At 40.9% G+C, this 12,434-nt stretch overlaps 1 protein-coding gene across 1 annotated transcript; it reads right to left on the reverse strand.

Annotated features, from left to right (window-relative positions):
- Positions 1-936: 936 nt before the first annotated feature.
- Positions 937-11,938, reverse strand: sf1 (splicing factor 1). The gene is made up of 12 exons (XM_046379808.1): positions 11,502-11,938; positions 10,713-10,844; positions 8,876-8,951; positions 5,884-6,036; positions 5,261-5,350; positions 4,974-5,157; positions 4,734-4,849; positions 4,507-4,614; positions 4,217-4,412; positions 3,911-4,133; positions 2,668-2,832; positions 937-2,190 (listed from the first exon to the last, which is right to left on the reverse strand). Exons 1-12 carry the CDS (start codon positions 11,755-11,757, stop codon positions 1,859-1,861), a joined length of 2,031 nt encoding a protein of 676 aa, XP_046235764.1. The 5' UTR covers positions 11,758-11,938; the 3' UTR covers positions 937-1,858.
- Positions 11,939-12,434: the final 496 nt, after the last annotated feature.

Genomic DNA, 12,434 nt, shown 5'->3' on the forward strand with positions numbered 1-12,434 from the left:
TGTCTTCAGTTAAATCATCCAGAGTCACGGACAGCACTGTTATCGTGAAATTAACTGGTTAATTAGCAAGACTTGTCAGATGTGCGGAGTACATCGTAAAACGTTTCCTTTTATTTTAGCGTCAAAATGACTTCCTTTCCGGTCTTTATCTGGTCAATTAACGATAGTTTGCGTTTTCGAGAAGTGCACGAAAAACTACGGAAACAATTCAGAACCACCCACAAAATGAGGAAGAATAATGCTAGGCGAGTATATAATTGGTGTTTTAAATTAACTGGGTTTTAAATGTAATTATATGTGACAAACTGTGAAATAAGAAAAAACATTAACTATTACGTGTGAATTTTTATTTTTGGCCATGAAAACAATAGTCTGACGAAAAAAAAAATATTAAAAATCAAAGTCAATTAACTGTCATTCCGCAGAACTTTCAACCGTATCTCAAAGTCTTCAAATGGCCTAAGTTTGAAGCTAAAAGTCTGACACACAAAAAGTGCATTCACTCAGTACATTTACTAGCATGTTTTCCAGAACTGTACCATAAAAATAAAGGAAACATTAAGTGTGCAATGTTTCAGTCAATCTATAAGTTTCATATTACGTCATGTTGTGACAAATGGGCCATCTACATAACTGCCAACAACTTTGTTTCACTGATGAAGACCATAAGATGTATCAGACAGCCGTCAACAGCAGCAGAAATTCAATTTGCATATAACCGTATATAGACTGTTTAATCACATTTTTGTAGAACTATTCATGTTTATATACTTTCAGGGTGAATGGAGACTGAAGAAACAGACACTCTTATGTAACACATCTGAATGAAGCAGCCATTAGGGTCTGGGAAAAAAAAAAAAAAAAAAGCTTGGCAGGCATTCTGACACAAATGATCACACATCCATGTGAGGACAAACCAGTCAGTGCTCAATGACAAAAAGGTCAAATGGATCAGTTTAATTCTAAACCAAGAGAGATTTCAACAGTTACTCATTCAGGCTAGCGCCATAACACAGACTGATTCCAGAAACAGAGTAAAACTAGCATTTTTCTTCTATAATAACTCAAGACAAAATTGATATTTTTGTCCTTGCAAAAGCAACACAGACACTGCACACAGCGTCAGAGCAGAAAGATGCAGTCAAGTAGTACAGGGGGTCAAAAGATGGCAGAGATCGCTGCATCAGATCCCCCTTGTCAAACTCAATGTCACAAAACTGAGATGCAGGCAAGTAAAAAAAACAAAACAAAAAAAACCCAAACAATTAAAACCCTGTGAATTTCTGGAAAACAATCTGAGACAATACTACAAAAAAAGGTTTTCTGACAAAAGGAATAAACACTTCACATCTCATTATTACAAAAATATTCTTATTCAACTCTATGCCAACATGGGCAACATGACAGAGTTTCAATTTGTCAGTGAAGCGTTAATGAGGGCTCATGCAAGTTGAACTTCAATATATTAAATCCAAGGGTCATTAAGTGTTTATTTTTGAATTGAACATTTGGAGCGATGAGCAGAAATTAAACATCTGGCGGGATATCTGAGCAGTTTATTTGGTATACATGTAACATGACAAACTACGGCAGCAATGCAGAACATATGCCCCAGAGCAACAGTGTTTGTATGCACACAGGGAGCTTTGTGTTAACAAAACCTTTAAAAACAGGAAAAATAACTAAGTTACACAACTTACAAGTTGAACTGACACAGCCTTTCATTGTTTCAGAGATATCTTCACAATATCAAGGATCAATAAAAAATAAAGCACTGGTTATATTTCTTTCTGTGAGCACACATCTATGTGCTGCCAAGTGGAAATTCTTGTGGGAGGACGATTCTTCTGTAGCAGGGTTAATTCTGAGGTGGAGGAGGTGGTGGTGCAGGAGGCATGCCAAAGGGAGGCATGCCCGGTACCCCCATCCCCATCATGGTGACAAAGTTGGAAGGGTCCATTGGTGGTGGGGGCGGAGGCGGGGCATACATCATGCCAGTTGAGCCTGGAGGAGGTGGAGGGGGAGGAGGAGGGGCACCCGGGGGCAATGGGGGCTGGACGCCAGGAGGGGGCGGCACCATGGATGGGGTACCAATGGGTGGTGGAGGCTGGGCTCCGGAGGCTGCAGGCTGCTGGGGTTGCTGCCATGGAGGCAGGGTGCCAGTGCCAGGGCTGGATGTGGTGGTGGTATCTGTAGTGATTATATGCATTCATGTCAATGTGATTTTTTTTTTTTTTTTACAACATCCTCAATTTACTGACAAACCATTAGCTTAATAATGTGATCTCTGATAATCCTTTACTGATCCCCAGAGGCTTAAAGGGTAATATAGTATATATTGTGTATATATGTGAGGTCATCTAAAGTGAGCAGTGGATTTGTGGGAATTTTCATGTGTACAAAAACACACGTGAAGATTTGTGGTTTCCATGAACAGATACACAAAAGCCAGCCAACTTATATTAACTGTGTTACATATTATTCTTTTCTGATTGTTCTCCTTATGTGGTCAGGTGCGCTCACTCGAATTATCAGTGTCCAGCACTTCAGAGAATTAAGATGTTAGTTTTAACCCTCTGACCCACTGTGTTCTCTACACAAAGCTTAGTGGATACTAAGAGGTGAATGATGGAATGGTTTCAGATACAGTTTTCTGTGTGGTCTTACTCTGTTGCCAGGGCAGCGGTGTGCTGGTCGCCATGCTGCTGGTTGGAGGGGGAGGTGGAGCCTGCTGTTGCCAGGGTGGCAGAGGTCCAGAAGGGGGAGGAGGTGGCTGGTTGCTGGGAGGAGGAGGTGGAGGTGGCATCATGCCCATTGGAGGTGGCAACAGACCTACAGGGAAGCCGAAAGTCAAACATTTTTTTCCCAGTTTATTCTCCTTGTTCCACAACACAGAACAAGTTCATCTCATTGTGGATATTAATTTAATTATCTATTTATGTCAAACTGACAAGGTTCTAATTAACTGTTATGCGGACAAGGAGATCATGGCGTCTCAGTAACAAAACCCACTGAAGTCACACCACCCCCTTTTGTGTACTTATAAATCTTTTCTGTATCTGTCAGCTCTCTGAAGGCCCATTCATACTGGATTTATTTCTCTCAAGGAGATGGGATGCTTTTGATTCAATTTTTTTCCCCAAACCCTTCAAGTGATAATTACATCTGTAATTCTAAGTTTTTAAATTGCATCCGAAACAACATTTTTGTATTTTAAAGTAATGCAGATCCTTCAGCTTTTTCTCTTTGTTTAGTTCTTCAAACTCACTGTGAAATTTGTATTAAGGAATCAAGGAAGTCAAGCAGTTTATAACACCAACATGTAACCATTTTTTGCAATATAATGACATAAAAAATTAAAGCCACCAGGAGAGCAACGCCCAACAGCACATTAAATGGGCTGTTTTACAGCTACAAGTAGGTCTATGTATTTCTTAAGTCATGTCTCCACCACAGAGCTTTTCCTAGGAGTGAGGAACCTTAAGAGGAAACCAGTGCATACATTATTATCTCCTAAAAAGTGCTCAAGTGGTAGTACTTTCCAAAAATACAATAACTTTGGGGTGTGTGGAACATTTTTGAATGATTGTGTCCTCGCCACCACACTTTGTTTTTGTACTACTCAGTACTTCAACGTGTCGATATGGAGTACAGAGGAAAGCATACCATGTATGAAACAATCCAGTCCAGCATTCACTGTTGTAGATTTGATGTGTAGAACAGCAGCCATTTTTTTCATAGTCTACCTACTACTGCCTACTTAATGCAGGTCTTAAAAAGGTTGTGAAAACACAGACAACAGATTTTGCTTAAGTTAAATAAACGAGGCGGTAAATTACAGACCGAATATTCGAATCCCCCCCTCCACCTTGCCTTAGACAAGTAAAAAATTATAAATGTCAGCTCTTACCCATGGGGTGCCCGTGAGGTCCTGGACCCTGGCCCATTGGGGGAGGAGGAGGCTGCATCCAGGGAGGAGGCATGCCGTTGGGGTTTGGGGGCATAGGGGGGCCTCCCATGTTGGGCATTGGGGGAGGGAAGTTGTGAGGTCCTCCATGGCCACCAGGTCCTCCAGGCATGCCATGGAAGTTCCTGCTCTCAGCTGGACCGGAGCTCATCCAAGGAGGCCGGTTCTGAACACATACAACAGTCATGGGTCATTTGAGAACATTTTTCTACGACAACAGGAATTTGGAATCGTGTGGTGGCAACTAACTGGTGGTGGCTGGCTATTATTGGGTCCTGAGGCCCGCGGTGCACCTCCCTGGGTGCTGGAGTGTCCTCCACCAGAAGTGGGGACTGGAGCTTCCCCCAGCTCAGCCATGAGGGACAGATACTCCTTATCCATACGAGCCTTGTCTTGGGCTGACTGAGGAGGCTCCCCCCCTGTTGCTCTGTGGGCAGCAAATGAGCTACACAAAGCAAAAGAGCAAAGACCACAACAACATGATTTATAACACTGCAGCAACAAGCTGGAATTTTGTGAACTGATCAACTGATCATCACCTGGTGTACTTGCAGTCAGAGGAGATGTGGCCTGCTCCACCACACTTGGTACAGAGGGTAGTGTTGGTGATGCTGCGTGGCTCAGCGTTCTGCCAAGGACGAAGGATCCTACAGAGAAAAATGGGCATTTTGTCTTCTATTGTGCTCTGGAGCTTAGACTGCGTACAACAGACTTAATCCCTTTTCCCATCGTGTTGTGCATAAAGCTCCTCTACCGGCATACTGACCTGTTGTCATCTTCCCTCAGTGTGCCATTAAGTCTGGCAAGCTCTCTCAGCTGCATCTTTCGGAGATCATTCTGATCCTCAGGAGTCTCAATGCCTTGCTTCAGAATGTTACGAATCTGAACACACATTTCTCACCATTAATATGCTGTACATCGTGTGCAGTTTCTGAGGCACACTGAATACATATAGTGATAAATCCTCCCAGACAAAACATTCAACAGAAGTATGATGTGATCTAACCTGCTCTACAGCCTTTTTGACATTCTCCATTGTGTTGGCAGTGACCAGGGCATGCAAGGGCTCATCTTCCCCTGGCAGCATCTGTCCATCCTTTCGGCCAACCTTCCCCTCCTTCACAGAACCTTTCCCTCGAATCATGATCTTGGCGCAACATTCTTTCTCAATGTTCTTCAACGTATTACCACTGGCAAAATCAAAGAGAAAGCAAGAGACAAAGAGAGTCATAAATGGCTGTTAATTTACTTACTTAAAGAAGTATGTAAAGCATGCAATATGATCTAACTTACCGTGGCCCAATTAACAGCCCAACAAAGTTGATTTCAGGGTATTCATCTTGGGGGATCATAACTTTGTCGTTGACTCTGGTGGCTGGAGGCCTACAGAAAGCAAACGCAACATAAGCTTGTACTAGGAGCATGAACAGCTTTCTGGTTCTCTTAAGAGTTACAGAAGATATATTATGATTACAGATCTTTAAATCAGTATCATTAAGACTTCATTGTGTCATTGAGACCTTTCATATTTCTTTTCCCCCACACTGCTGGGCTGTATGCATTTCTGCCAGATGCTAAGAAACCTTCCGGTTCAACTTTTGGTGACAATTGCTAACTGCAGCTCCCTAAAGATGACCTTGTGTTTCACACCAGGACCTGGACATCTTTGCCTGTCTAACAAGGTCTGTTATCCATTGTTAAGTAGTGGTTACTACTGTGGTGTTTGTGACTGTCAACACTACCAGTAACATCTAAATGCTTCACCTACAGACTAGAGCAATTTAGCTCTAACATACACATACACACAGCTGCCTGGCCACAGACTACTCTTAGAAAGTGAACTTTTTACTAATTCAATTAACAGACTATGTCAACAGCCAAAAACCCACAAACACAAACAAATGAACAACTCATACTTATAGTCTGCCGGAGGCTTGAAGTCAGGGTTGAGTCCAACCATCTCAGTGATGAGGGAGTGACGCTCCTCCTCAATCTTCTTTCGTGTGCGATACTCACGGGTGTTTAACCTCTTACCCTCGCTGTTATAGATGGGCTCTGGAGAGGGAGACCTAAAAATGGAAGACAAAAGACAAGAAAGACATCATTGATACCTCTCTAGAGGTGGAACTCTTCCATTAACAATCACACAGGCTCCCTACAGCTAACTAAAACTTTCAGAGTTTCAAATCTTCAGTGGGAATTCTGAATCAAGGGGTACTGATAGGTCTTGGAAACCATGATAAATCTGAGAAATAGTTTTAGAAATTTGGATCCACTGAGAGACTATGTGACTCATGGCCAGTGCAAACTCAAAAAGAAAATTATGTAGGAACTCTGGACTGACAGTTCAAAGGCTAGAGTCCATTCTTTTACACAATTCAGAGTAAAAAGGGGGGCAACCAATGCTGTATAGTGGTAATTAACCCAATACACTGGAAGGGGCATCAACCACAAGGAGAAAAAAAAAAACCAAATACATGGCCATAACTAAACCTGTATACAGGATTGTTGGCCTACAAGAAAGGAATGTTGGAGGTAAGAAAAAGAAACCAAAGCAAATTTCGCAATCCTAAGCAGAAACGTTGGCTTTGAGAGTTGCTTGGTGTTGACGTGGCGGAAGAGGTCCGTACCTCCCCTTGGATGCTGAAAACCTGTGTTGCTGCGTTAAGGAGGCTCTGTGCTTGAAAAAGGGTTAGGTTGATATGGGGTAATTTGGGTTAGAGAAAAGGAATTAAGATTAGATATCCACCTTTTCCTATGCTCTCCCATCAGAGAGCCACATTTGTATCCATGTGATGTGAAGAGTGAGAGGGAAAAAAAAGGTTTTTCCGTTTATACTTCAAACTTCCAACGGTGACAACCTGAAACACCCCCAGTTGGTTCTGTCACATTAGATCGGGGAGTGATTTATAAGAGTGCGGCAGCTCTGCAATCAGCTTTTTAAGTTGCTGTGGAAATGTCTGATTATGGAGAGAAGCTCTATACCGTGTACAGATGACAGGGAATCTAGCTAGTAAAGGTCAGCTTCACACACTCTTGAGATCAAGCCACTTCCTGTGGGAACAGATCCTTATGGAAACTATGTTATAAGCTGGCCACTGCTTTTCCAGAATATATACAGTTCTGGAAGTTTTCTTCCAGACCTGAGTCCAGAGGGAAAACTGGAACACACCCCTTTCCCCCTGGGTGGAAACGTTTACAGCCACATTACGGGAAAACCAGCGATGACCAGCAACAGATTAAGTAAAGTACAGGAAAAAAGACCTATTCATCATGGGTATGTTATGATGTGGGCTACCACGCCATTAGCTCAGTTGTCACTAGCAAAAGGTCATATAATAACCAGTAAGTTTAAAAAAAAAAAAAAAAAGTCAGGCAAGGCAATATCATTTGATGGGAGTTCTGTCAACCTTTGCTCACCAGCAAACTTTTCCAAAAGAGCCAATTGATCTGAACTATTTAAACTGTTTAAAGCTGTTACTTAACATTTAACACTAAAAATTATTTACATAGTCTGAAGTGTACTGACCCAAACCTGTTTCAGAGGAAAATCTTTATACATTATGCATCATATATGTATTCATATATTCACACAACAATCTACATCAGACACACAAAACAAGCAGTGGGTGAAACCACAATGTATAAATACTAGCAGGCTAAATTTGAAGGAATGACTCCACTTAACTGTCAAGTCAACTAAGAAATAAGAAATCCCTAAAAAAGCAAATGTTAAGATGGTTATCTTTGTTCTGGCAGAAACTTGCTAAATTGTCTTGTCTGAAATCCATCTAATCTCACCTTACATTGAACCATATGGTGGGGAGCCTGTGCATTCATACCCCTCCACACCCTTCTACTACATTATCTCATACAAAACTGAAGAAATGATTTTTGAGTCATTTTACCCAAGATCGAAACACTGTTTTTTGCTACATCATAATTAAGGTCCAATTAACATGTATATGTTTGATTTTGTATTTAAAAAAAACAAAAAACAGCAAAACACACACGCAACTCAAGAATGGTGGGTGCTGCTCAGCACTAAGCAAACTTTTCAGCAGAGGACCATGAGATTGAAAGCTCACAAAACCCCCAAACAAAACAAACAACCCCCCCCAAACAAACACAAAAATGGACCTAATTACAGTTTTTTACGATCATTAAGGAATAGATTTGTTTGCACTGCCACACTGCCAAGTATTTGAATTTGGATGGAAAAATTTGCTTTCAGAAAACATTGTAAAAATATTTGATTTGATAATGTTTCAGTTTTATAAACTGAAAAAAGTAATGTGTTTTGTTTTGATGAAACTGCAAACACTGTCTCAATGTCTTGGGTAAAACAATATGCATATATCCAATTTTTTTTTTAAAAAAAACTGTAGTATTAGATTTTTTATTTTTATTTTTATTTTTTAATCAACAGGGTGAATTTTTTGCATTCCACTGTTCAGTTAATAATCATGATTGATATTCTAATGCCTTAACCATGTATGTAACCAGACCTATATTTACACCACAAAGTTATTCTAACAAACCTACTTGAAAAAATTTGCCATTACCAATTCAAAGCAAACTACACGTAAATACAAGAACTGCCAAAGCTGGCAGCAGCAGTAAATGCAGATTCATGTATGCTTACTGGTGATGGAATGGTGAGCATATTGTATGAGCTTTATAAATATATTAATAATAATACATAAAGATCAGTTCTCCTCTGGCACTAGGCTTTGACAATGTGAAAAACTTATGCTACAAAAATGCTACACCTGCCAGGTAATACTAGTTACTATGCAATCTGAGATTTGAGCTAACCACATATATACTGAAAATCAACATTTGTCTTCCAAAAAGTCAAGAAGGTAGAGAAAATGTTACTGTTCATGGGTTTAATCTTTTTCCGACCTGTCCTCAGGGTTAACAGGGATTCCCAGGTCTCCTGTACGCAGTTTACGAGTCAGGTCTTCAATCTGCAGTTGGACTGGAAGAATTCAGGTTAGGAAAGAAAAACAAGGATGGAGAGAAATGTGGTTACCACAACAACAACAGAGAGACAACGCTCTGCACATTAGAGCACTGTCTCATACATTACTGAGGTAAAGACAAAGGGTGAGTCTGTTAAATAAAAAGGGAGATCAAAATCAACATTTGGTAAGACTCTATAGCATGAAACCACTTAATCATAACTGAGGACATCGGAGGAACACATTACCCGATATGAATATGTTCTAGGGGTCAATTACATTAGCAGGGACAGGACTAACCTTTTCTTAGACAATGATTAAACATGGCAACATATCAGTAAATGTCTAGACCATGATTCCTAAAAATGCCTGCCAAACCATTTCAAACCTGAGTTGTGGTTTTCAACCATGAAGACAGGGCTCCACATACCATTTTTAAAGGCTTTGGCATTTTAAGGACACATCGGGTCTAAACAAAAAAAATCACTGATTGGTCTATTTGTTTTGCACGCTTCAATGACAAAAGGGTGATCACAGTCACTCTTTGCACTCCACAGATCTCTAACACTGAGGGGCTGCAGTGACATAGAGACAATTATTACATTTAAAAGGCAATGAAAAAATAAATCAGTCATCCCATGCACAAAGTTGTAATGAAATACTCCCCAAACACAGTGATTCACGGGTCACTGAAACGATTACTCTGGGTTATAGAGATGAATACAGGCCCTGTGAATTGTGGTTCACAGCAATTTCATCTTAAATGCTTCCCTTGGATTGTTTTAGGGGATCTACTGAATGAGCAAAGGAAACGATAAGTGTGACAACAGAAGGTGGACACAAATGAATGTTTACATACCAAAGAACAACAACCATTACCAGTGAGTGTACAACATCCATAACGATGTCAAGTTACTGACAAAAGAAGTTTTGTGCGTCAAAATACCCCGCTGAGGGCCTGTAAAAGCAGTATGTTAGTGCTACACTGCTGCTGGAAGGCATTTGTGGTTAAAAATGATTTGCTTTATATGGCCATTCCATTTTTGACCATTACAAACCCAATAACAGACGTTGTCCAATTTGGGGTGCGTACTAAATCTGCGGACTGTGTTGTATAGATATGCTGAATTGAGTTGCCATTGAAGCAGCATTGCTCACACTTGGTCCAATATAAACAGTAGCACAATTTAGCATATTAGGATATTATGAGCACACCTCCATGCACAGGAACAATACTGATGAAGTGTAGGGGATCAAGCAAGACGGTGAGCAGTGACCTGCAGCTCAGGACAGATAGCAGCAAGCAGTGACGTTTAATCATTTATCTCAAACTCCTCTTGCTAATGGCTGCCCGATGGTATGCAAACCTTAAAGACCACAGAAACACTTGCCACAGCAGAACCACGTTACTTCTACTAAAGAGAAATAACCTTAATTAACACTTTACATCACGTTATAATCATTGCTCCTCAGGAATGATTGCTTTGTCTCAACAGTTGGAGCAAAATTAGACATTTTCCACTTTGTGTAACACAGTAACATTACCGACAAATACAATGGAAATTTGACTCTTTAAGGTAGCAGTGCATCTTGTGGGTGTATTTAGAGAGCTCTAACTGTTGGGAATTCAGCAAAAAGTACATCACTTTAATACTGGTATCCACCATGTAAAGTAACTAAAACCTCGAGCAGAAGTAATTGATGACATATTATAAAACAAAACTGTGTTTTCAATGCACATGGCAACCTTAATTAACAAAATATATTTGAAAAATTACCTATATAAGCTCTCTCTTGATCCCGGGTCAGTCCAGGGGGAATGACAGTGGGCATGCCCGGTATGACTGTTTTCTGGTCAGGCGTCTCGCTGCTCCAACGACTCTTTTTCCTTTGTTTCTTCTGACCGAAATCTACGGAGACAAATGGGCTATATTAGCTAAGACTGCCGTCGCTTCGATACATAACGTTATGAACGTGGACGGACGAATTGATTTGATCGCCACTGAACATGACCTTGTTTATCAGCAGGGATAACAGGAAGGAAAATGGGAACGTCCCCACAGGTAGGAGCCTTTCGATTTGACACAGCATTTCACTTAAGTTAACCATTCACCGAGATTCCCTCGCAGCCACATAACGTTTAGCTAAGACGAAAGTAGTATTTATTGAATTATGCGCACGCAAAATCCTTGCCATTTTGAGAAGGCCACTGTGCCCTCAACGTTCTGGTCAACGCAATACTGGCTTGACACGGATAACTAACCTGGCGTTAGCTAAGGTTACATTTAAAGGGATCTTGGCACGACATTCTGTCTTTAATAAAATTCAACACGGCACAGCAAGATAACATTAACGTACAGGTTGCACTGGCGTTTAACATTACACATACAACATTTGTAAGGAAGTAACCGCTACCTAACATTTGTTTGCTTACCAGCGTTAGCTGTGCTGTCTTCATTTTGTGCTAAGGTTTAACGTGGGGCCTTTAACCCGCATTAGCCGACGAGCGTTCACTCATGCCGCATCAAGTAAAGGCCTAACGTTAACCAACGTTTCGATTAACTTACCTGGTTTGGCTAGTCCACCCCCCGCGGCTGGTTGTTGGACTTGAGTCGAAAAACTTGTCCCTGGATTGAACTGGTGTGACGGAAAAGATGCGTTTGGCATTGTGGGCTGGAAACCTTGCAGCGAAGGAAAGGATGTTGGTTGCCCCGGTGTTGGCATCAAGCCGTTCCCAGCACCAGGCCCGGCGTCAAATCCTCGTTTAGCGCCAATGCTGGGGTGCAACTTCCCTAAAGGGGTTGCGTTTGCTCCCGTGGCCATTTTCGGTGTACTCAAATTGCTCAGTCTCTATGAAAAGCCACTCAATTCTGCTGTAAACTTGTTGAAATTAAGAAAATATCTAACACAATGCTGTCCACAGCCCCTTTCACATAAGTTTAATCAAAATGGCGCCCAGTTGAAAACCACAAAGGACGATTCCATGAACATGGGATGAGCCTTTGTAGTATAAACCATCCTTATTGGCAGGACCCAGCCCCTCCCCATACGCTCTATTGGACAAAGTTTTTCTTTTTGATCCTCAATATGCAAACGGATTGGCTCATAGGACTATCAATCCCTTTATGTGTTTCTGCCTATCTCCCTACGAAGTGGAATAATGTTATCCCTTATTGATATCTAAAGATACTAAAAATCAACTTTAAATCAATAAATATTCCCAAAATCGAAGTCACATGAGAATATTCTTACACATGTACTCTTCCGTTGTAGATTCAATTTCAAGCATTCACTGATTGAATGTTTTTATTTGTCCTCCACCATTGCAAGTATAAGCATGCAGTAGTTCAATAACTGGAACTTGGAACCGGTGGCAAGACCATTAAATCGCCGCTCATACCTAGAATTTATAATATGAATATACTGGCTAGTATGAATGCTGAAAATGCTATTCAGTCTAATGCTGATAGTGACATCCAACTGAGTTAGACAGTCATTTT

Source organism: Scatophagus argus, chromosome 23, assembly GCF_020382885.2.
Source record: "Scatophagus argus isolate fScaArg1 chromosome 23, fScaArg1.pri, whole genome shotgun sequence".
NCBI classification, from domain to species: domain Eukaryota; kingdom Metazoa; phylum Chordata; class Actinopteri; family Scatophagidae; genus Scatophagus; species Scatophagus argus.

Excerpts from the sequence above, each read along its gene's own strand:
- sf1 (XM_046379808.1), bottom strand. The coding sequence starts at position 11,757 with ATGGCCACGGGAGCAAACGCAACCCCTTTAGGGAAGTTGCACCCCAGC. Across the intron at positions 10,845-11,501 it reads GGGTGGACTAGCCAAACCAG|ATTTCGGTCAGAAGAAACAA; the intron begins GTAAGTTAATCG and ends TTGTCTCCGTAG. Across the intron at positions 2,833-3,910 it reads ACCTCACGGGCACCCCATGG|GTCTGTTGCCACCTCCAATG; the intron begins GTAAGAGCTGAC and ends GCTTCCCTGTAG.